At 39.8% G+C, this 23317-nt stretch overlaps 1 protein-coding gene and 1 long non-coding RNA gene across 25 annotated transcripts in view; one reads left to right on the forward strand and one right to left on the reverse strand.

Annotated features, from left to right (window-relative positions):
* Positions 1 to 11193, reverse strand: part of LOC148146960 (uncharacterized) — a 30637-nt gene extending 19444 nt beyond the window's left edge. The window contains exon 1 of the long non-coding RNA XR_015760154.1: positions 11114 to 11193. This is a non-coding gene — a long non-coding RNA (uncharacterized LOC148146960). The remainder of the gene's footprint in view (positions 1 to 11113) is intronic.
* sox6 (SRY-box transcription factor 6) overlaps positions 1 to 23317 on the forward strand; it is a 636702-nt gene that overhangs the window by 516563 nt on the left and 96822 nt on the right. For 20 of the 24 annotated variants that reach the window (XM_087996501.1, XM_087996498.1, XM_087996508.1 and 17 more), the window contains 2 exons: positions 4369 to 4492; positions 16733 to 16812. In XM_087996501.1, coding sequence (XP_087852627.1) covers positions 4369 to 4492; positions 16733 to 16812 — 204 coding nt within the window. The remainder of the gene's footprint in view (positions 1 to 4368; positions 4493 to 16732; positions 16813 to 23317) is intronic. The other 4 variants (XM_087996502.1, XM_087996499.1, XM_087996509.1 and 1 more) reach the window with 1 other exon arrangement.

A 23317-nucleotide genomic window follows, 5' to 3' on the forward strand; every position in this document is an offset into this window, starting at 1 on the left:
GCATCATCATTATGGGTTGTTGCTATGATAATCCTCAATATTAACCCTTTGAGACCCATATACGACACAAGCTTTCATTTTATTTCTGTTTCAATTCACTTCAAACTCTCGGAAGTCCATGAATGCTTCTTGAAGGTTTTACTTCTCACCTTCATTACTTTGCTGCACATGAAGATTTCTTTCTTTCTGAGGTAAAATTGTGCATCATGGAGTACCATGACCATTGAATTTGTAGCTAGAAGTTTTTATATAGCACGCCACATCAGTCCAGGTATCTGGCGTGTGCTTCAATTTATTCATGTTGCCCATTCTTCCACCAGAGTCATCACTGTATTGATTATTTCTCTGCTTTGCTGCTTTTCTGGGAAATTGTAAAGGAACTATCACAACAGGCAATGGATAACGGTTTTAATCCTCCAAAGGAATTACAAAGACTTGCCTTTTGACACCAGAACAATGAAAGTGTATAAGGACAAGAATACAGAACACTGGAATTTCCCCTGTCAACTGTTACATGACATGACATCACTGATACTCCGTTTACTTCAAGTCAATGAAACAGCATGTTATGAGGAGTATGTAACAGGTGGCTGATATGATACTGCCTATTTTGCATCTTCCTCATGTCTACTTTCATCCAGAGAGTGATAGCCTAACAATAAACCTCTTATAATGAAGCATGCCACATTCGCTGACATTGTTGTGTTGTGGCAGTTTCAAATAAGCTACAAAGGGGAATCGTTTCTTGTCAAACATTGTATGAGGCATTAGGCTAGGGTGCATACTTGGCCACACATGAGTGTAAATAAGGACTCTTAGGATTTGGGGTAATTCACCATTCTTTAAAATGACAGAAAATGGAATATATGACACCACCATATAATAACTGTATCACTTTCTTGTATCAAAACAAAAGACAATGCTGTCTTCATTTAGCTTCTCGAAATTTGGGGGAGACACTGAAGTGTGTTCAGATGTAACTACGTAAATAGGACCTATTTTCCACAGCCAACTGCCCGATGTAATATTACAAACTCTTTTCAAATTAGACCGCTAATAAGAGTTATGAGTATCTGTAAACTCCTTTTGTTTGTATGGATCTTGATTACATCAAACAAAATGGTTTGGAGGAGTGACAGAACCTAGTGGGATGCAAAAGCTGGACTATTATATGCAAAGTCCATGCTGAAGTATCCCAGGTTAATGATTATAATTGCCTTTCATTTTTATTCATGTTTCCTCTCACTTTTCAGTTTGTAACTTCAGCCACTTCACAGATAATGTTAAGTTTAAGGAAAAATATCCAAAATGTCAGCAGGAACTGGCAGCAGTAAGCATAAAGATGATAAGAATCTTTTGGATTCTTGCAACAATTTGATCCTCAGAAGAGAAAGTGGTGCACATTTAATTAATAGATACTTACAATTGCATTAGACATTTAAAACAGAAAGAGTTTTTCCCTTTTCTAAGGTTAAAGGCTGATATTAAAGTGCTGCTTTAGTGAAGCTACTGCATGACACAGATGATTAAAACCATTGCTGATATTGCTGCTCCCTATATAGGCACACACTGGTTCAAGTTCTAGAGTGGATCAGTACTTGAGTGGTATACCTGAATCAATATTATGCAATGAATAGCACCATTCTTGACATTGATATAATGCAGTTGGTACTTGGAATAACAGTAATTTAGCTTTAGTTGGGCTGTTATTCATTATTGATCTTGTTTTAAATATCATCGCACATGTAGTCAACTAAATTCTATCCTTGATATAAGAGTACTAATTGAAAGTCTAGTTCAAGATTAGATTGGGACGTATGTAGCAAAAATGCGAAGACTTTGCTTGTGATATTGTATTTGCTACTCATCCGTATTTGTGTTGGTTTAGCTGCCCCTGTTAACACTACATTTCAAAGCAAGGCTGTATTCCATCATGGACAATATTCCTGTAATACAGACAACCCCAAATTGTTAGAACGCTCCTCAGTTTGTGGTGAGTTTTAGGAAAGAAGACTATAAGAAAAGATGCCAGAATACCAGATGCTATACAGGACACTTCAGTGAATTAACTCCTAGATCCTCTCTCACCACCCACAGTGTTTGGCTTCTTCAGATAATTACTCTTGGCAAAGGGATGTAGAAGATATGTCACAGCCAGAACTCGGATAGATATGATAAACATCACCAGATAAATAATGAGTGGGGTTGTGGTCAGGCTTGCTGGTGGAGATCTTTATCCTGTCTTTGTGATGGCCCTGATATCCTCTGTTTATAACATCTGTGGTATGTATTTAACTAATAATAATAAATTCTAATAAGTATTTTTATAGTCCAAAAAAAAAGTTGAGGCTGCTTTCAAATCTTGCTTTGTCATACCTCTGGAAAGACAACTTTTATTGCCTTCAGACTCTACAAAGGAGGAGGAATGGCAAGTAACTAAGAAGGAAAAGGAAGAGGAGCTGCAGGCTGGCCATGTCAATGGAAGCATCACCTTCATGTCAATCTCATTATTTCACTGACATGCATGTTCATGAAGGCTCATTGAACTCTGAAATATGTTCCGGTACAGGACCTAAGTCCCGGGTTCAATTCCCGCCTCAGGCGACTGACTGTGTGGAGTTTGCACGTTCTCCCCGTGTCTGCGTGGGTTTCCTCCGGGTGCTCCGGTTTCCTCCCACAATCCAAAGATGTGCAGGTCAGGTGAATTGGCCTTGCTAAATTGCCCGTAGTGTTAGATAAGGGGTAAATGTAGGGGCATGGGTGGGTTGCGCTTCAGCAGGGCGGTGGGGACTTGTTGGGCCGAAGGGCCTGTTTCCACACTGTAAATAATCTAATCTAATCTAATGTTGTGTTGCCTATGGTTGTATTGTAAATCTGAATGCTATCTACTGAGGCTTGCAGAGAGCATATTAGGCAGACCAGGGGCAATCTTGTTACTGGTCCATTTAAATGACAATTACTGGAAAGACGTTCGTACTGCATATTGACAAGGATCTGATAACTTTAATAAATTTAAATGTATGTGCACAATCTGTGACATGTATTTGAGACAGCAAATTGTACACCAACAAAAATCTATGTGGGGATTAATTATTTACTTATGCATTATATTGTACGTAACCTTAGTGACATATAGCATTGTATTTAAAGCACATATGTGTGTGTGCAACTGTAAAGAATGCAATATTGGCCATTTCCATTGATTTAACAGCCACATGAAATAAGTTTGGATAAATGGAGATTTTACCTTGGAATTGGATTTGACTTATTCCTGAACTTGTGACATATCTATTAGTCATTCTCACAATCTTATTATTCTGGACATTCCAACTTAGATTGTGCTAAATTGGATGTGCTGTTAAACCCTAGTGAAGATCTGAAGCTAAGTAAACTAACAATCAACAAAACACATCTGATCCCAAAAACAGAGGTGGGGAGCTAGGGAGAAAAGCGGAGGAGCTACATGTTGTTGCCACATGTAATACTGAACTAAATAGGCTAGGAAGGACCAAAATTCATTATTCAGTTATGCTGAGCTAATTTTTCACACCCAAAAATGCAGTGTAAGGTTTAATCCGAGGCTAATGGATGGAGGTGGGGGAGGGGAAGAAGCAATCTAGGATGTTGTTCCTGATTGCTATTCTTGTTGGAAATGATAGAAATCGGGCTTGACTGTGAAACTTTCCATGACTGAATATCCTTTTGATGACTCTTCATCGTCTATCACCACCCAAGAAAGAAAATGGTACTTGAGGAAGGTACAGGGAGCAGTTGATGCCCATGGACCCATACTCCAGCATGAAACATATCTCAGCAATAGAAGGGAGAAAAAGACCCATCAACTTGAATATATTTGTGACCTGTGGCAGCCATTTGATTGACTGTGTCTTTATCATAGCTTGACATGTGGCGATCCATTTGTCTGTTTCTCAGTACACTTGTACCAGTAGAAATCAGTCCATCAAACTGTGAATGGTTTTTAAACTCACCAGGAAAAGACATGCTGCATAAATGCACAATCCCCAGTGAACATGCAGTGTGCTAACAGGGAGCTAGGATTTTAATAGTTTATGAAACGCTGTCTATTCTGTGTTTGCACAGAGGTGCTCTGACGAATGAAAGTATGGGAAATTTTACCTCAAGAAATAGAAGGCAAAACGCTTTCAACAAGAATCCTCAATTCCTGACACAGAAGGGAAAACAATGTAGCCTGAGGGCCTTTGATGTGATGATGTGAAATTGGTAGAGATTAATAGGTTAAGGGAGACCATTGTGGGAGTGTGTGTACACACGTACACTATCAGTACTATATAATCCTTGTCAAAATGCATTTGTTCTGTGTGTGATCAGAGCTCTTGTTGTCTTTAGCAGGTTCAGGGTCACATGCCTCCACTCATGATCCCAATTTTTCCACACGACCAACGGACATTGGCAGCGGCTGCTGCAGCTCAGCAGGGATTCCTCTTCCCCCCAGGGATAACATACAAACCAGGTAGGCTTTTTAACCACAAATTCCTTAATTGCATTGAAAGAAAAGCATTTTATTGAGTACCTATTTATAATATTGCGTAAAGTATTGGTGGCTTATCTTGCATAGGAAATTGTTTTAAGATAGATCTTCAACACAGTACACTTTTTTACATGTTTTATTTTCCCATCTTATTCCTTATCTCTCCTTTCCTAAAGAAGGCACATCATCCAGTTATACTGTTCTGGTGACATTTCTTTATCTGTGACCTTATGCCATCAGTGATGTTAGGCGATATGAGTGACTGAACTATCAGTCAAATTTCTAATGAACCCCTTTCTCATTAAACTTGGCTGCTTGGTCCTTTTAGGGGTCTGCTGGAATTGCAGTGCAAGATCTTTGAATTAAAGCTGTCACTGGAACACGTCCGGTCTTGACTCATGTTTCAAATTTCCAAAGGGTCCATTTGGGTCAGAATGTGGCCCAAAAGTGGCACCATACGTCAATTGGCATGTGAACGAAGGGGAAAATTCTCAGGCCAGGGCTTTCCTTGACAACCCTGTACACCTGTGAAAATGCCGAGTAGCCAGTACATTGAGAGTTGCATGGGGTACTGGCCTTACAGCCAGTTTTAGTTGGGAAACAGCTTGTTTCTTTAACTTGACATGCATAAATAGAACTTCTGCACTTCCATGCTTATAGTCTTCAATACATAAGTCTCCAGGATTGGATGTGGTGCATTCCAGGATGTTTAGAAATGTAGGGGGGAGATTGTGGATGTAATAGCTTTAATCTTCCAATCCTCCTCAATTAGAGGGTGGTGACAGAATATAGGATGATTGGAAAGCTTATGGATGCAAAGGATATAACTATAAACCCAACAACTACAGGCAAAACTGTCTAACCTGAACAGTAGGAAAGATTTTGGGTATTAATAGTCTAAGACAAAAATCCCAATCAATTTAACAAGTGTGGATTAATTAGGGAAAACCAGCATGGATTTGTTAAAGGCAAACTGTGATTAATTGGATTGCATGTTTTTGATGAGATAACAAAGCTGGTGATGACAGTAATATTGTTGTATATGGACATATAAAAGATGTTTGATTATTTGCCAACAACATTGATGTCTGGGGTTGAGTGACAGAAATCACAGAGTGCTGCTTAATGGTTGTTTCTCAAACTGAAGGAAGTATGGCATGTACCTCCATAAGCATACATCCAAGACCTATCTGCTTTCCTTGATATAGATTGATAACCTAGATTTGGGTGTGCAATGCATAAATTCAGAAATTGCAGATTAGACTAAAAGTAGAAGTTTTGTAAACTGTGAGGTGAATATTGATAAACTTCAAAAGAGCATAGTCAGGCTGGTGGAATGGTGGACACATAACAGGTGAATTTTTAAATAGAAAACTGTAAATTGTACATTTCAGTTGGAAGATCAAGGTGAGACTATGAGAAATGAGAAAGATAATTCTAAAGGAAATGGAGAAAGAGTCAGGAGAAAGTAAATGTGTACAAATCATTGAAAGTGGGAGGGCAGACTGAGAACCTGGATAAAAGACCACATGGGATTTTGAGTTTTCTAAATACAGGCATAGAGTGCAAAAGCAAACAATAGATGGTAAACCTTTATCATATTGTAGTTTAGCCAAAACTGGAGTATTATGTTCAATTCTGGGCATTGCATTTAGACCCTGTGAACCGCCAGTCAGTTCTGTTTGCCAATGCAAAAATACCCTCAATAATTTATGGGAATTTATTAAAACTATAAATATTTAGCTACTCTTTTCTCTACTATATGTAGTAAATTTATGCACATTCCTTTTTAAAATTAAATATCATAAGTAAATTATGAATTCATGCCAGTACAAAAGTATAGAGATTTTCATATTAGGAATATTAACACTACATTACAAAATGTTTATTTGAAATATTCTAATGCTTGTTATAAAATTATCACAAATATTTTTTGGAAAACTAATACTTGGTTCAATATTAATCAAATAAAATGAACAGTACCACAAATGTTATTTATATAGCTATATTTCTCTTGTTCGTGCTAGGCTCCACATGCAGAAGCTAGCTCAGTTGTGTGGCATTATGTGTGTGACGGAAATGTTTCTGGCTTTTTGTTAATGCAGCCTCAGTCGTGTCAATGTGTGTGCATAATATGCATTTTGACCAGCCTGGAGGACCTTTGCAGGTCTACTGTGGTCCAGAGGCTACAGTTTGAGAATGGCTAATCTATAAGACCACAGTTAGAATAGTGTGTCTAGTTTTGAAAGAAAGTGAGGGCTGCAGATGCTGGAGATCAGAGCTGAAAATGTGTTGCTGGAAAAGTGCAGCAGGTCAGGCAGCATCCAAGGAACAGGAGAATTGACGTTTTGGGCATAAGCCCTTCTTCAGGAATGAGGAAAGTGTGTCCAGCAGGCTAAGATAAAAGGTAGGGAGGAGGGACTTGGGGGAGGGGCATTGGAAATGCGATAGGTGGAAGGAGGTCAAGGTGAGGGTGATAGGCCGGAGTGGGGTGGGGGCGGAGAGGTCAGGAAGATGATTGCAGGTTAGGAAGGCGGTGCTGAGTTCGAGTTCACCTTCCTAACCTGCAATCATCTTCCTGACCTCTCCGCCCCCACCCCACTCCGGCCTATCACCCTCACCTTGACCTCCCTCCACCTATCGCATTTCCAAAGCCCCTCCCCCAAGTCCCTCCTTCCTACCTTTTATCTTAGCCTGCTGGACACACTTTCCTCATTCCTGAAGAAGGGCTTATGCCTGAAACGTCGATTCTCCTGTTCCTTGGATGCTGCCTGTCTAGTTTTGAAATCAACTTTCGTGATGAAAGGGTGGAACAATCATATTGGAGTAGCCCAGAATTACTAGAATGCAGCTGATACGAGATCATTCAAATAATACTTGTGAAATTAAATAGAGGAGATTGTGGAATTATTTGATAGGGTTGTTTGAAACTATAAAGGATGGAACTAAATGTTTGGAGACTAATGTTTCCAGTGTTTGAGATCCAGAACAGAGGACATAGACTGTCAGAAATTGAAAAATAAAAGCAGAAAAAAATATTGCAATTGTGGAGGATTGTGGAATGTGCCACTAGTGGTGACAGTATTTGGAACAAGGATGATGTCAATATTAAATAATCAGTTAGAGATGTGATTGAAGGATAAGAGAATAAAGGATATTGGATTAAGTTTAATCACCACTCATGTTGAAGATAAGCACCAAAACAAATTGATTGGATGAAATGGTCTGTTCCTGCATTTTAATCTCAATGCAATACAGATCAGAAGGATCCAAAACTAGAGTCCTGTTTTTCACTCAACCAGGCAACATCACACATAATGATCTTCAGGAGTTTAACCTAGCATTGGCTGTGTATGGCAGTTTGGTTAACGATATTTTGCTGGGTCCTTAGACTCATCTTGGTATGGATTAGACAAAAAAGCAGGCTGCATCCTGGCTTTCTTTTCTTTACTGCAAGGCTTAAGGAAGGCACCACAAACATGGAAGATCTTCAGTCTGCCAGACTTGGTGCCTCCATCTAAGTCACCAGAGTCAATATTCTGAATTCCTGCATGCAGCTGACAGTGATGTAGTAAGAATCTAGATTATAACAAACACATTCTCAGGTGTTGTACAAAGCTTTGGTCTCCAAATCAGTGCCTCCATAACCGAGGTTTTGTTTCAGCAAAAACTAAGCGCACACAATGAAGCATCAGACATAACCATTGATGTCACCAGTGGTTGATGCTGCAGCAAAACTCTCATTCCTTATCTGTTGTCTAGGGTTGCTATTCATGAAGACTTGGTGCAGGTATACTGAAGGTAGACAAGCAGGAGGCTGGAAGAACACAGCCAGCCAGGCAGCATCATGAGGTGGAGTAATCGACATTTCAGGTGTAACCCTTCTTCAGGACTAGGGGTGGGTGTAAGGGGAGCTGCAAATAAAGTGAGTGCTGAAGGCAGGGTGGTGAAGTGGGGATAGGTGAAGACAGGTCGAGGGTGGTTGGTCGATGAGAGGTTGGTCGATGAGAGGAATGAATCTGGTAGATAGCTGGGAGGAGTAGGAGGGAAGCAAGTTTTGCCCATGGTCATATCTGGACAAAGCATGGCATTAAACTGAAAATTAAAATGTTGCTATTGTCGTTAACATCCTGCTGTGCAGTTTAGAATCCTTGGTCTGTTGATTCCAAACCTGTGGAATGCTTCCATGCACAGCACCTGAGGAACATCATGAGAAATCAATGGCAGAAAGAAATTCACATTTCCTCCATCATGCTGGGAGAACCGTCATGGAGAATACCTTCCATCTAAGTGATGAATCTCTAAGGATATATTTTATGGGAATCATCTGATAGCAAACAGCATCAAGCTGATGCAGAACAAATGATACAAGGGCACCCTAAACAAAAAATCTTAAAACCTTTGCATGGCAGATTGTCTCTTTTAGAAAACTGTTGCAGCTGACCAGCCCACATTGAGGCAAGCTCTGAACCTTGATTCATGAAATTTTAGTCAGTATGCTTTGAGAACCATCCCCACTAAACTCACATGTGACATTCCCAGAGAAGACCAGAGGTGGTGCAACTGCAGAAACAACCTCAAGCACCAATGAAATGAATTGGAGTTATATGGAAATCCATTCTTACCTGCATCAGGTTCTTCAGTTATGAGAGAATCCACAGAGGTCAATTACGTTATGTACACCTTGGACGTACTTGAATAACAAAGAATTACTAGGAAATTTGAGCTGGTGTGCAAATCAAGGCATTCCTTATGAGGAAGGGGAGTATTCATATGGAAAACCTGTGCCTGACTGATGATCTCTGATTCTTTCTGAAAAGTGGGTGTGCTTGTGTTTGGGTGAGGGTACCGTGAGATGGCACCATATCTAATAGCCAGTTGGCAGTATGTTTCAGGCTACATGTGAACAATGGACACTTGGCTGGTGCTCATGTTGGGAGCACCTTCAGTGGAACTATATCTCATTGTTAACAGGTACTGGGAAAGTTAAGAAATGAGAAATAACTCATTAAACACATATTGTGAAAGCTGTATGGCCTTCATTATTTAGTTCCCACATCTCAACATGCTTAGGCTAAGACTCCCTTCATATTGCAGTGTGCAGCGGGCAGAGAATGTGAATAGAACCACAGCCAGAAAATCTGTACTGTTCTACTCCTGATGCAGTCAGTATTTTGTGATTCCTACAACATGTTTCGTTCTCCATGACATTTTTTTCCATGTCTTAATAATTTTTTTCTCTGGTTTGGCATGTCATTTGATGTTAAACCACTTTGTGGGTAAACAATTTAAGGATGCAGACACATTATTAATGCAAGAACTTTCAGATTTAAATCATGTGAGTGCCTGTCATAAACTTTTTTTAACAAGAGTGAATTAAAATCTGAGGATATTAACTAAGTATGAATCAAATATTGGTTTTATTTTATAAAATCTATTGAGAAACCTATGATTCTGAAGTCCCAGTGATATTTATATTCTGGCTCATTCAATGAAGTGATAGTTAATCAAGCATCTTTGTTGTGATGACATATAGCTACAGGAGGTTTGGAACAAGCTCGTGATTGAGAAGACATAAATCTTCCAAATTGAAAATTGAAATATTTCCAATTTGTTTTAAAAGAACAGACTATTCTGCATGTAGCAATGCAACTTGGTGAAGCATAGTGGTTTCGACCAATTAGCACAAACCTTAACTTTTCCTTTTCACTTTCTAACCATCCTCTTTTTGATTATTCTCTTTCTGTTCTCCATCCTTTCCTCCATTCCGCTGATCAAACTTTTATTCACAAGTTCTTTCTTTCCTCCCCATGCCCTTGCACAATTTTTGTTAATTTTTAACAAAAATACCTTTTTCTTTACATTTTGTTTTTTCCATTTTACTTTCAATTAAGATTCTTTTTTCCTTTTTTATACTGTCTGTCTCATTACTGTCTACCTTTTTTAAAAAAAAAATTATGTAATGCAATGGCATAATTCATCGAACAGAAGTGTACTACTGCTGTCACGGTTAAGAATGCACTTAATTTTTTAGGTTTCAAAAGGGAGCTTACTCTTGTCAAAAACTAATACATTCCATAGTTATAATTCTTTTTACATGAGATCCCTAATTCACTCATTAATCATTGGCACGTTATATTTGATTTAAAAATCCTGTTCAAAAAGCAAAGGGGAAAGTGAGGACAGCAGTCTTGAAATTGATTCTTTGTTACATAAGGTGGCTTGCAAATGCTGGGTTTCTGGGCTATAGGCTATGAATGAAGACATGAGCTGCAATGTTCTGGGTGATTCAACGATATTGAAGGTTAAAATGGAAAGGGTTAGCACAGCAGACAAGTGAAATCAAGTTTTAAGATGAGAAAGGCACACATTAAGATTTCAATGGCGGAAGGAAATAGGTAGGGCAGGTGCATCTGAATTTCAGAAGTGAAACTAAATGGCAACTGATTGCATGTTGGGAGGTTCATCAGCGGGGTTAAAGTTTACTCAACTCTGGGCTGAACCTGTTATAACTGCTGGCAGGTTAATGGAATTAGGATTGGCTCAGAATTACTCCTGAAATTCCCCCCTCTCCCCAACCTTTACCTTCTTTAAGTACCTTACCTGGAGTAAATGGAGAACAAAGTCTGAGACCAGCCTTGCATGGGAGATGAGTCATAGCCGGAGATGGAGCTGAGTGAGCTTGGGCTGAGCTGAGACCTGAGCTGCAGCCAAAGTGGCAACAGAGTGAGTGCGGGCTGATTCCGGAAGCAGAATTGGGATGAGAGTGAGCCCAGTCTGGCCAGAGGCGATGAGTCCTGGATGGAGGCCAGCAAGTGGAGGCAGTGAAGCCTCATGTGTTGAAATCTAGCAGGCACAGACTCTGAAAAAAGGACTATAACTTGAGTCCTTTAAAGGCACTTGTTATTCCTGTTCTGGACTATTTAAACTCAATTCCCATGCTAGCCCTTTTTACTATTTCAATTCTGTAACAACACTTAAAGTATCTGTACCTAAGATGGCACCGAGAGGTGACATTACAAACTTTTCACTGCACTCTTTCGAGTGCATGTAGCAATAAAGGCTATTCTATTCTATTCTTGTGGTGCAGTAGTAGTGTCCCTATCTGTGAACCAGGAGGTCCAATTTCAAATCCAGTGTAATGATATCTCTGGGCAGGTTGATTAGAAACTGTCTGGAACCACTACTGACTCAGCTGGCCAAGTCCTCAAGGACAGGGCTGTGAGACTGGGTGTAAAACAGTTGGTGAGGGAAGCAACAAGAGATAAATAAAAACTGGACTTCATCCTCACCAATCTACTTGTAACAGAAGTTAGATGTTTAATGAGATTGGAAAAAAGAGTTTCAGTTTTTATGTCATTAAGCTGGAGGAAATGTTAACTTTATCAACACATAGAAACCAAACAACCCAAAGGAATAGCTTAGCCCATCAGTACCTTGCCTAATTTTGCACTCATTGACTTTAAAGGAGTGTTAAATTTGGGAGGGCAGTGGGGTTGTTTATATCAAAAAAGGTCTGAATCAAATCAATCTGTTCTCCATCAGGCACCTTACGTTATAATTATTCTCACCATGTCACTGCCCGAAGCAAATGAGTCTCTTTGTTTATTGTGTGCTGAGGATGTGGTAAAGCCATCAGATGCTTTTCCCATATTGAAGATACTGATTTGCACTGCCATGCGGCTGGGCTAAGATTAGTAGGTCAATGGCCTGGAAGTACACCTCAAGCCACTAAATGCAGAGATAAAAGTAAAAGTGGGAATGCTGGAATTTTGTAAAAAGTGAGTAAATGCTGGAAACTAACAGTAAGCCAAATAGCAATTAGGGATGGATCGGCTAACATTTAGATTACCTATTTTAATCAAGCGTCTAAATACTAACTTATTTGTCTCTTGGATGATCTGTTGAGCATTTCCAATTATTATACTAAAATGCCCTAAAGTGTGTGGCAATGAAGTTTCAAGAATCTAGACACTAGCGCAGATAACCTATCATTTATGCAGGTACATATATTTCCCAAAATACTGTTAGTCAATCTTAAATAAAGGTAAAGGATCAGGAACAAGTGATAAGACACTCTTTGCAACAGTCTATTGTGTATCTTGAAAATGCAGGCAATGGTGTTGCACGATGAGAGCAGAAGTATGGAAGCCTGTTAGAACATGCTGGTGTTCTCCAAACAAATTAAATGGAAATTGTTCCTCACGCAAGCATTCTTAATCCAAACGAACAAATTTGAAACGATTGCTACAGCATGTCCTTTGACTCCATGCCAAGGACTAACAGAGTCGAAGATAAATTAAAAGCAAGCTAACAATATTTTATAGTAACTATTGGAACAGAGAAGGCAATAAATTTTGCAAGTGATTTTGCTGATAAGTGCACTGATCATTACAGAAGCCAAGCCACACAAACCAGTCCTCATCTGTGCTAAAAGAGTTGACATCAGTCAAACTGAGTGAAACCAATGGAGTGAAACCAATTGAATATTCCAATCGTCTTCTGACCTTCATAAAACAGCAAAAAGAGTGGCTGAAATGGCCTGTGCTACAGAACTAAGGAGGAATTTAACCAGAATTCTGACCTTAATTGTCATTCAATGACCCCATGCATAAAAAGGATGTGTGAGATAATTTTGAAGGAATGTGATTCTGGTGTGACCACAATGGTCTCCAAAACATAATAGCTTGCCTGCAGTCATAACCAAAGCTTTCAGAATGAAGATGAACATTTAGGTGAGTTCTCAATGGACACTCAACACTTGGAACTATACACTAGCATCTTCAGGAGCAAGGGGAAGAAAGTCCAAGGCAATAAAAAAGCCAAAATAGACTTTTTCTTTTGAAGCATTCTTCTATACTTGAAAGATATTCATGATCCAACACGATCATGTGGAAAACACGAGTGCCTCTCTGTATTGACTGCTTCGAGTTTATGAAGTGTACAGACTAGAAGTTCCTCTTATTTGTCCTTCCCTGACAGTACAATGTGTTCTATCATTTGGTGCAAAATGTAAGTCACAATGCAAAATCACTTGAACACAAACCACAATTTTTCTTAATTGAATTTGCTCCTGGTAACTACCATAACAATTTGTTTTACAATGAACCTTTTTAAATAGAAATAAAAATAACACATTTGAGCAGCTGAGGGAAACATTTCAGCCTCAGGTGAGTTCCAAAACACAAAAGGGTGTGGTATGCAAGGGTTCATCATGAAAGACAAGGCAACAACTGCAGAAATTCAGCTGCTTATAAGTGTAGTACCACCACAGCTGTAAAGTGCTGCTGGAAGGGATTTTCGGATTGAGGTTTTAATGAGTTTGACGAAAAAAAAATTCAGTACATGTAAAACTAAGTTCCCCCTATTCTTCCCTGCCTGCCACCACTCACCCCATATTACATCATTGCTGGTATAGTTTTTTGATTTAAAAGAAAATTTGTCCTTTATTAAAAAAAACTGAAGCTAACAAAGCTGACTGACAATTTTGCATTGTTGTTCTATCACTTAAGTTGTCCTAAGAGAAAAGCTAGTCTTCGAAAGTACTGTACCACAGGACACCAAGATGAGGTAGTATTAGGAAATGCAGCAGAATAGGACTTTGAAAGCAGCCAGGAGAGAGATATTTATGAAGCATGTATGTTCTCACAGTGGTGCATCATGGATTGATGAAATACAGATTTGTCTCTGTGTGTATTTGATTCATTGAATCATGAGACATGGAGCTTGATTGAAAATGCATGTGCGAGAAAGGCGGTGTCCAACTTGCAGAGGTTTTCACTTTTCCCATTGGCCTTGCACTTTAAAATATTGAATTCCATTTTGCAGTTACAGAATTGAATATTTCACTCTAATGCATATTCACTTATCAATAAAAAAAACTCACTATTCAAACTTGATGAAAATCAAATGAAATATTAAACATGGCCAGCAGTTCAATGTGCCAGAAGTATTCTTCTGTAATAACTATTGTCCTCTTTAATTGACATTTCATCCTGGTTATTACTTTTCCCTAAGTTTTTAAGCTGGAGAAGCAAACTAGTTCTTCTTTTCTGATATCTATGGTTTGCTATTTGGCAAGACCTTTTCCCCAGTGATAGTGTAGATTGTGCTTTTGAGTAATATTATTGAAATTCCCTCATATTATTGGACAATATTCTTCCATGACACATTGTTTTAAAGCAATGAAACCTTGCTGTTTGCATTTAAACAGACCAACTGGGTAAGTTCCAACAAATTCATGACACCAGAATTTATATTTACACTCATGAATATAATAAAAGTCCATGGCACTTCACAAAAAATATTGTAAAGCAAAGTTTGACACCAAAGTACAAAAGGAGATATTAGAGAAGATTTTTCTCAGTATGCTTCTTTTATAATTGAGCAATTTAGAGTCATAGAGATGTACAGCGCGGATGCAGATGTTTTGGTCCAACTCGTCCATGCCGACCAGATATCCCAACCTAATATATTCCCACTTGCCAACACCCGGCCCATATCACTCCAAACACTTCCTATTCATATACTCATCCAGATGCCTTATAAATGTTGCAATTGTACCAGCCTCCACCATTTCCTCCGGCAGCTCATTCCATACACGCACCACCCTCTGCATGAAAAAGTTGCCCCTTAGGTCTCTTTTATTTCTTTCGCCTCTCACCCTAAACCTATGTTTAAAGTGGAACAAGCATAGTAAACATTCTTAAACATCATCTGACCCATACTCCAGTTACTAATACATTTTTGGTTGAGTAAAAAAGATGGTACAGTCCTGAAAACACTTTCATTACTACTGTCAGTCATACAAACATCACGATACATCTGAATGAAGCCATTCATTTTGGTCAGTTGTCTTTCGGAAATGATTCATAATAAATTGGTAAGTCAAAATGTGTAGGAGACTTAGTCATCTTTCCAAAAATCCAAGACTTTGAAGAAGTCAATGAAGTTCCACCAAGCATCATACTTAGATGGTCACTTCCAAAACAAAAGCACAAGTAAACAGACTATTAGATTGTTAGTCACAGCTCTGTGTGAGAATTATCTTAGAATCCACTTAATGTCTACTTTTAATGCTGGCTTTACCCTTCGTCACCACTATCCCCCCCCCCCCCCCCCCCCCCCCCCAGCCAATCATAATGTTTGATCTTCGTTACAAGTTTGCTTTTGGATCAGTGGAAGGTTGTTCATTGTCAGTTTGGTTTGATGTTTTCTTTCAGTTGTCAACTCCAATCATTGTCATTACATATCATTGTCAATTCAAACTTCCACCTCTAATTTGTATATTTTTCTTATTGTAAGTTAACTAGAAAATAGTTTGGAAAGGAGGATATAGCATGTTTTCTTCCCCACAGGATCATTAAGTCTTATTTGTCATTGAAAACTTGTTGTGGTTTGCTGCTTTCACAAGGAAGTGCAGCACCAGAAACCGATAAATCACATGACAAAAATGCTATTCTTCACCTAAGTATGCAATGTGCCTATACACGAGGGACATGGTAGTTCATTTCTTAATGTGTTTATGGATAAATCTGCTCTCTGACTTGAAGAGCTCACTTGAAAGGAGCAGACAGAATCTCTTCAGAACAACAGAACTAGCTGTGCTAGCAGCACAAGTTTATACTTATTTCATTTATCTCTTCAATATAGTATTCTGTTGGCTTGAGGTCCTATTATTAATCTGTTTTTATCTTGAAAATGGCTATCAAAACATTGTACTACACATAAAATATATCTTATTTAAAAAAACAGGGTTTATGAATTTAAAAGCTTGACTGGCATGTATTTATTCTAATGTGTCAGAATTGACAACCATCTCGTGCATTGTTAATAGTTTAGGTTGAGGTTGATTGGCACAATTTAAGGCTGTTTATGAGACTTGCTTCAGTAACTTAGATTATTTTGTATGGATTAAAGTGCACTGACAAGAGCCTTGTGAGGCAACTAATTTATATGTGTGTGTGTAAATCTTTTATTCCTTAGCATGAAAAGAGCAGACCCTTCCTAATTTGTTCTCTTTTTCTCACCAGTTTGCCTACAAACCATCTGTGAACAAAAGTTCCAAGTCTACACGGCATGTTTCTGCCCAGCTGAGGCTTTTGTTTGGGCAGATGTTTGGGCTCAGTGGTGCAAAAGCAGCGGTAGAGGTTCTGTTGGCACATGTTTGCTGCTATTCTTCGCTCATTGTCTGAACCTGTATGCATTGTTCTTCATTGACAGGTGATAGCTACCCTGTGCAGCTCATTCCATCGACAATGGCAGCTGCAGCTGCGTCTGGACTCAGCCCACTACAGCTCCAGGTATGTGCCACAACAAAGAATTCTGGGATAGAAGCCAAAACATTATACTGAAAGCCAGTTCGATCACTTGAGATATTTTTTTGCGATCTACGTGAAGCATACTTAACACTTTAAATCCTGAATAAACAGCAACATGGAAAAATATTAGGCCAAATATTTTCCAACAAAATAACAGCTCCTAATGTGGTGTTTTGCATTATGGCTCAGGGCAGTGCAGCTCCTTATTTTTTACGTCTGCTGCTTGTCTCCTAAAGGCTAATTGAATGCATTGAGTGAATCCTGGCTGTAAATCCCAAAGCACAAATTATGTGGCGAGTTTATACTGTGCAGTGTCATTGGGTCTACAAAACCACTGTGTTAGGAGATGATGATCCTTGTAGTAATATTGAAGTCCCAGAGTGTATTTTATGTCTATGTATAGCCTTTGTACAGCTGTGTATGCATTTATATCCAAAGTAGTATTGAGAGAGTGCTGCACAGTCAGAGGTGCTGTCTTTCAAATGAGATGATAAACCTAGCTCTGTAAGACTCCTTTGACACTGTCTTCCCATTGTCCTTGACAACATTTATTCTTTAACTGACCTCACGAAAGCTGATTATTAGCTAATTAATCTATGGGAACATTTGAGTGCAAATTGGGTGCTATGTTTCCATACAAAACCATAGTGACTCCACTTGAAAAACACACCATCAGCAGTGAATGGAATGTCCCGAGAATATAAACTGTATTAAATAAAAGCAAGCTATTTTTATTTGTGTGTGTGTGTCAGAGAGAGAGAGAGAGACAGAAAGAGATTGCTGAGCCTTTATTATGGGGTGGGGCTGTTTTCCATGCAGCATCAGAGGCTGAGAGGTGAGGTTTATAAAATCATAAGGGGCATGGATAGGGTAAGTAGACAAGATATTTTCCCGAGGTTAGGGGAGTCCAGAACCAGAGGGCATAAGTTTAGTGTGAGAGGGGAAAGATTTAAAAGTGACCGAAGAGACAATTTTTTTCACGCAAAAGATGGTGCATGTATGAAATGAGCTGCCAGAGGAAGTGGTGGAGGCTGGTACAATTGCAACATTTAAAAGGCATCTGGATGGGTATATGAATAGGAAGGGTTTGGAGGAATGTGGGATGGATGGTCGGCATGGACAAGTTGGACTGAAGGGTCTGTATCTGACCTGTACATTTCTTTGACTCTAATTTACATTGCCAGTGGGAAGCTTGCCACATAAGTCACACAGAAGCAGGAAATTCTGGGCAGGCTGCTTATTGCTCCACAACAGGGTTAAATATAGTGACAATACTAAAACAGCACAATTCCCCGGTTCCTCACAAGCTCATAGTGCTCTGCTTCCCTGACATAGAATTGTGACTATGTTGCAGATATGCCATAGTCATGATTTTCCTTCTCAGCCTAACACAAAAGGCCATTTTGTAAGAGCAAGCCTAAGCTGAGAGTGTTGGTAACCCAACAGAAAAACATACAATGTACACACTTAAAAACACGTGGACACACCCACTCCTTCATTCTCTCTCTCTCACATTCAAAATCCCTTCAGCACTTGTATTCCATGCACTCACACATCCTTCTGTCTCATTCTGTCTTAGACATCTGTGTCTCTCTCACTCACAATACACATACACACAGACACAGACACACACACACGCGCACTCATTCACTCACTCACTCACCCACACACACACACACACACACGCGCACTCTCTCACTCTCTCACTCACTCACTCACTCACTCACTCACTCACTCACTCACTCACTCACTCACTCACTCACTCACTCACCCACACACACGCGCACTCTCTCTCTCTCTCTCTCTCTCTCTCACTCACTCACTCCAGCAGGTATAACTGGATACCAATGACAAGCAAGAACTGTGATTGATGTTTTGCTTCTCTGGCCCAGGATCCACAGGCATTTGAGATGTGGCAGCCTTGGTGAGATCAACTAACAGAGAACCACCTGCTTTGAATCTGAATTTGGAGCTTTTTGTTTACAATATAATAACCAGATCTATCCAGTAGGATATTTAGACCACCTTATTCTAACAGATTGGTCTTATGCAGGTAATGACAACCTGAAAGTATGTGTGTCATTCACTGAAACCAGCAGCTGGAGTGACCTATTTGTACATGGCACCTCCTAACTTATATTGCTCAAGCTAAACATGCAATCCAATGAATCATTAGGAGCTTCAAATTGTATTTTTTTTCAACCTCACTTTAGCTGTAGAGTTTGTGGCCATTTTAATATTGCTGCAATTTTATTTGGGATCAGAGGAGAAGATTATTCTTGAACCAGATGTCTGATATTTTCATAGCTAATTCCTGGCGTCCCATTTGATGGGGCTCACTGGCCTTGAAAAGCAAGTCTGTGATTCTGACACGGAGGGGGAGAGTTGACTCAGATATTATTAGCAATTGAAGCTGGCTCACTGATGCTGTTCTAGAATTTGAATTACAAACAACACCAATAGAAAACTCCTTTTGTGCAGAATGTATGTTCTGATTCACCACATTCCTAAGAGAGGCAGTTATGTAGCAGACTCTCCTGATAAGCAGTCTAGAGTCTACAGGTCCTATTGTCATGCTTGTTAATGAGATTTGTCTCTGCGATTTTTTTTGGCCACAATATTACAAGGAGAGAAAGGGGAGTGCATTCACTAGCTGTCTTGTCTACCATTGTTAATTAAAAGCTTTAACCTCACATTTAGCCTTTGGGTACTCAACTGTTAATGTGGGAGTAAAAGGACTGAATACTGCCTATTTTCAACAAAGCTGATAACGGCAGATAATGTTTAAGCATTAAAACTTTAAACGGCTAGAATTGTTACCAAACAAAGCAAATACTTTATAAAAAATGTGACATGCAACTTTTTTCCAGATACAGTAGTGTAATTTGTCCTTCACTGCTTATCGCTTAGAGCTTTAATGAGCCTTGGCAAGTCCTAACAATGCATGCAGCTGCAATACAAGCACCAACAGTTCCACCATCAGATCGGAATTCATGAACAGTATTCGAAAAGAGAAAGAAGCAAATCGGGGGAAAAAGAGAATGAAAGAGGAATGCACAGATGCCGGTTAAAGAGTTGTCTTCTTAACCGTAAACAAAGTATTTTTTGGATAATGACCTTTTGTGGTAATGTCGGGTGCTGGTCCAAAGCAGTACTGAAGCATTTCTTAACGTGCCTCAGGGACAAAATAATGGTAGAGCGAAGGCCAAAGAATTCTATTTTTAGTGGAACAGCAAAACAGATGCAGTCATGAATAGTCATATATCTGAAGGAAGGACGAGAGGCTTTTAAACATTAATTTAGATAATGTATTTATTTAACCCTGGGAACAATTCCGAAACTATAATTCTGAGGGCATCACATGTATTTGACCTTTCAAATGAACGGGAAGCAACTGACGAGAATTTTACGGTATTGTACTTATGGCGGATTTTAGTGTTTCCTCATTTGTTCAAAAAGTTACAGATGTGCCCAAATGCAAATCACTTTTCAGAATCTTATTCTGCCACTTCCTGATTCAGCAACAGCCGTGAAAAGTTAGTGGTGTTCCAGTAGGAGATTTTTTTTGCTGCATTAGTTTAGTGTAGTCATCAACAGCTGACAGCCCAGAGCAACAGAGGCCAGTCAATGAATCCTAATGGGAAGCAGCAGCAACAAACAATAGCAACATTGCTTGATTGGCTAGTTCAAGGTCAAGTATGTAGCTTCTGCTCCGTGTGTGAAAAAAATAAGGAAACCTAAAAAGGTGAAGGTAAAATAATTAATTTAAATCCCAAGACCTTGAGGATTATTTATTAAAGAGACTGAGATGCAGCTAATTCACTCCCAGTTACTTTCATGATGTGGCACAGCAAGATGAAGGATTGAGGCTGAAAAATGCACCAAGGCCCACTTTCAAACTTGGGTATGGGATAAGGGATTACATTAAACTGGTCCCACTGAGGCAGGCAACATCTTCCTGCCAGCTCGTTTATACGATTGGGATACAGCCAGTACAGAACACCCAGGCTTACTGGCTGCCCATTGTTAGGCATGCAGCAACATGCATTTCTTTCAGAACCTTGAAAGGTAGCCTGTACCTCTTAAGGGAGAGTGATACTGATTATGCAGTAGATCCTGCATACTATCTGTAAAAGGCCTGAATGGAAGCAAAAGCTTAGAAAATGGACAATAGGCAAAAAAAGCTCCAGATTTTCTAAGGCAGACAAGCAGGAAGCTGGAAGAACACAGCAAGCCAGGCAGCATCAGAAAGTGGAGAAGTCAACGTTTTAGGTGTAACTGTTCTTCAGGACTGGGAGTGGTGTAAAGGAAGCTGCAAATAAATGAGGAGGGGTTGGGGGGGGTTTGGGTGGGCAGAAGGGCTGCATGGTGAGGTAGTGATAGGTAGAGGGTACGATCTGATTGGTCAGTGAACAATGAATCCGGTTGGTAGCTAGAAGGAAGGGTTGTTCAGAGGAATCGAAGGGACGGGGTGGGGCTGGAAGGGGAGCCCAGGGATGGGAAGGGAAATTATTTGGAATTGGATGCAGGCTGCAGGCCTCAGTTCAGGATTGGGAAAAAAGAAGAGTTGCATTTTTTGGGGGGCATGGAACCAGAAGGCCTTCAAGTTACTTGCTAACAAAGTGATGGGAGCAGGTGACCATGAAGTAAATGGTCCCAGTCAGACCCCAAAGACCTGAAAACATTAATGGAAGACGTTCAGTGACCTCGCAGCAAAGGTCAGTGAACGCATGTTCAAAGGACATTCCCTGCAGACCATAAAATTAACTTGTCATGCTGCTCAATGCACAACTGTGCCATCATTCAACTAACAGCGATCTCAAACAGTAAAGACCCGTACATGGCATTCAATATCAACCTCACCCAGCTAACAATGCTGGAAGTCTCTTGTTGCTTCCACATACCTCCAGCCATAGCAAGCACATCACCCAAATACAATTATTGACTCTCTTTTGCAAGAAAAGATGAAACACAGTGGAAAAAAGCAGGTAAGAAGCAATGGGGTTACCAAACCTCATGAACCCTCCGCATGAGTATGCTTCTTTGCATCTTCAGACAGTTGTTGTACAATTTGGAGTTTCTGATATCACAGAACATTCAGAATGATGTTATGTTCTTGCCTTCTGCCTATTCTCAATTTTCACCTCATCTTCATCCTGCTACTTAGCTTGAAACCTAACAGATAACGTGACCCTGGATGTTTACTTCTACCTTATACCAATAACCAACAACTTCCCAACATCTCTTTTCTCTAAATCCAGCTGCCATCTGAATACCTACTTGCTTCCCAATGACTTTTGTGATTTGCCCATCCTCAGTCACTGCCAGATCCAACAACTGTTTGCTCCCTCCTCAGCAACTGCAGGAGTGGCTTCTGAATGACGGACCTTTCTTTGAAGCTCTTCCTCATTTCATCTGATTCCAGCAGAGGAGAAAAAGACAGTACCTCCCCTATTTCAACAAGGGCAACAGTAAAACAGATCTTTAAGCTGTTAAAGCCTGTTGTTCTGCATGAACCACTCAGCTGGCATACACAGGAACAGAAGCCAGACATTCAGCACCCCCATGTCTGTACCACCATCCAAAGAGATCAAGGTTGATCTGTGGCCTGACTCCATTTTCCTGCCTTTGGCCCATTTGCCTTAATTTTTTTGTTAACCAAAAGTATTATTATTCTCAGATTTAAACTTAACAATTGATCTTGTATCAACTGCCATTTAGAAGAGAATTCCAAACTTCTATCACCCTATGTGTGCAAGTGTTTCCTAACATCTCTCCTGAGGGGCAGCATAGTGGCTCGGTGGTTAGCAATGCTGCCTTATAGCACCAGGGACCCAGGTTCATTTCCAGCCTCAAGTGACTGTGGAGTTTGCACATTCTCCCTGTGGCAGCGTGGGTTTCTGCTGGGTGCTCCGGTTTCCCTCCCACAGTCCAAAAATGGGCAGGTTGGATGGATTGGTCAAACTGAATTGCCCTGTAGTGTCCAGGAATGTGCAGGCAACTTGGTCACCCATGGTAAATAAGGGGTTAGGGTTGGTGGCTACATCTAAGTGGCTTTCTCTTCAGAGGTTCAGTGCAGACTCATTGAGCTGAATGACCTCTTTCTACACTGTAGGGATTCAATGATTCAGTGGCTGGTCTGGGCCTAAGTTTTAGACCATACAACCTGGTTCTAGAGTCATTACCAATGGAAATAATTTATCTTTATCTACTCTGTCTTTTTCTGTTAATATCTTGAAGACTTTCTAAATTCTGGGGAAAACAGGTTTAATTTGTAACATCTCTCCTCATAACTAAACTCTTGAAATACAAGTATATCCTTCCTAAACTGTGGTGCCCAGGTTTGCTCACAGTACTGCAAGTAGGTTTAACAAGGGCTTTGTATAACTGCAGCATAACTTCTGCATCCTTACACTCCAGTCCTTTAGATATAAAGGCCAGCATACTATTAGGTTTCACTATTTGCTGCACCCGTTCATGGCTTTTT

The sequence above is a fragment of the Chiloscyllium plagiosum genome, unplaced genomic scaffold (genome assembly GCF_037043375.1).
Source record: "Chiloscyllium plagiosum isolate Xiang-an unplaced genomic scaffold, Cpla_swu_hap1 HiC_scaffold_18, whole genome shotgun sequence".
NCBI lineage: Eukaryota > Metazoa > Chordata > Chondrichthyes > Orectolobiformes > Hemiscylliidae > Chiloscyllium > Chiloscyllium plagiosum.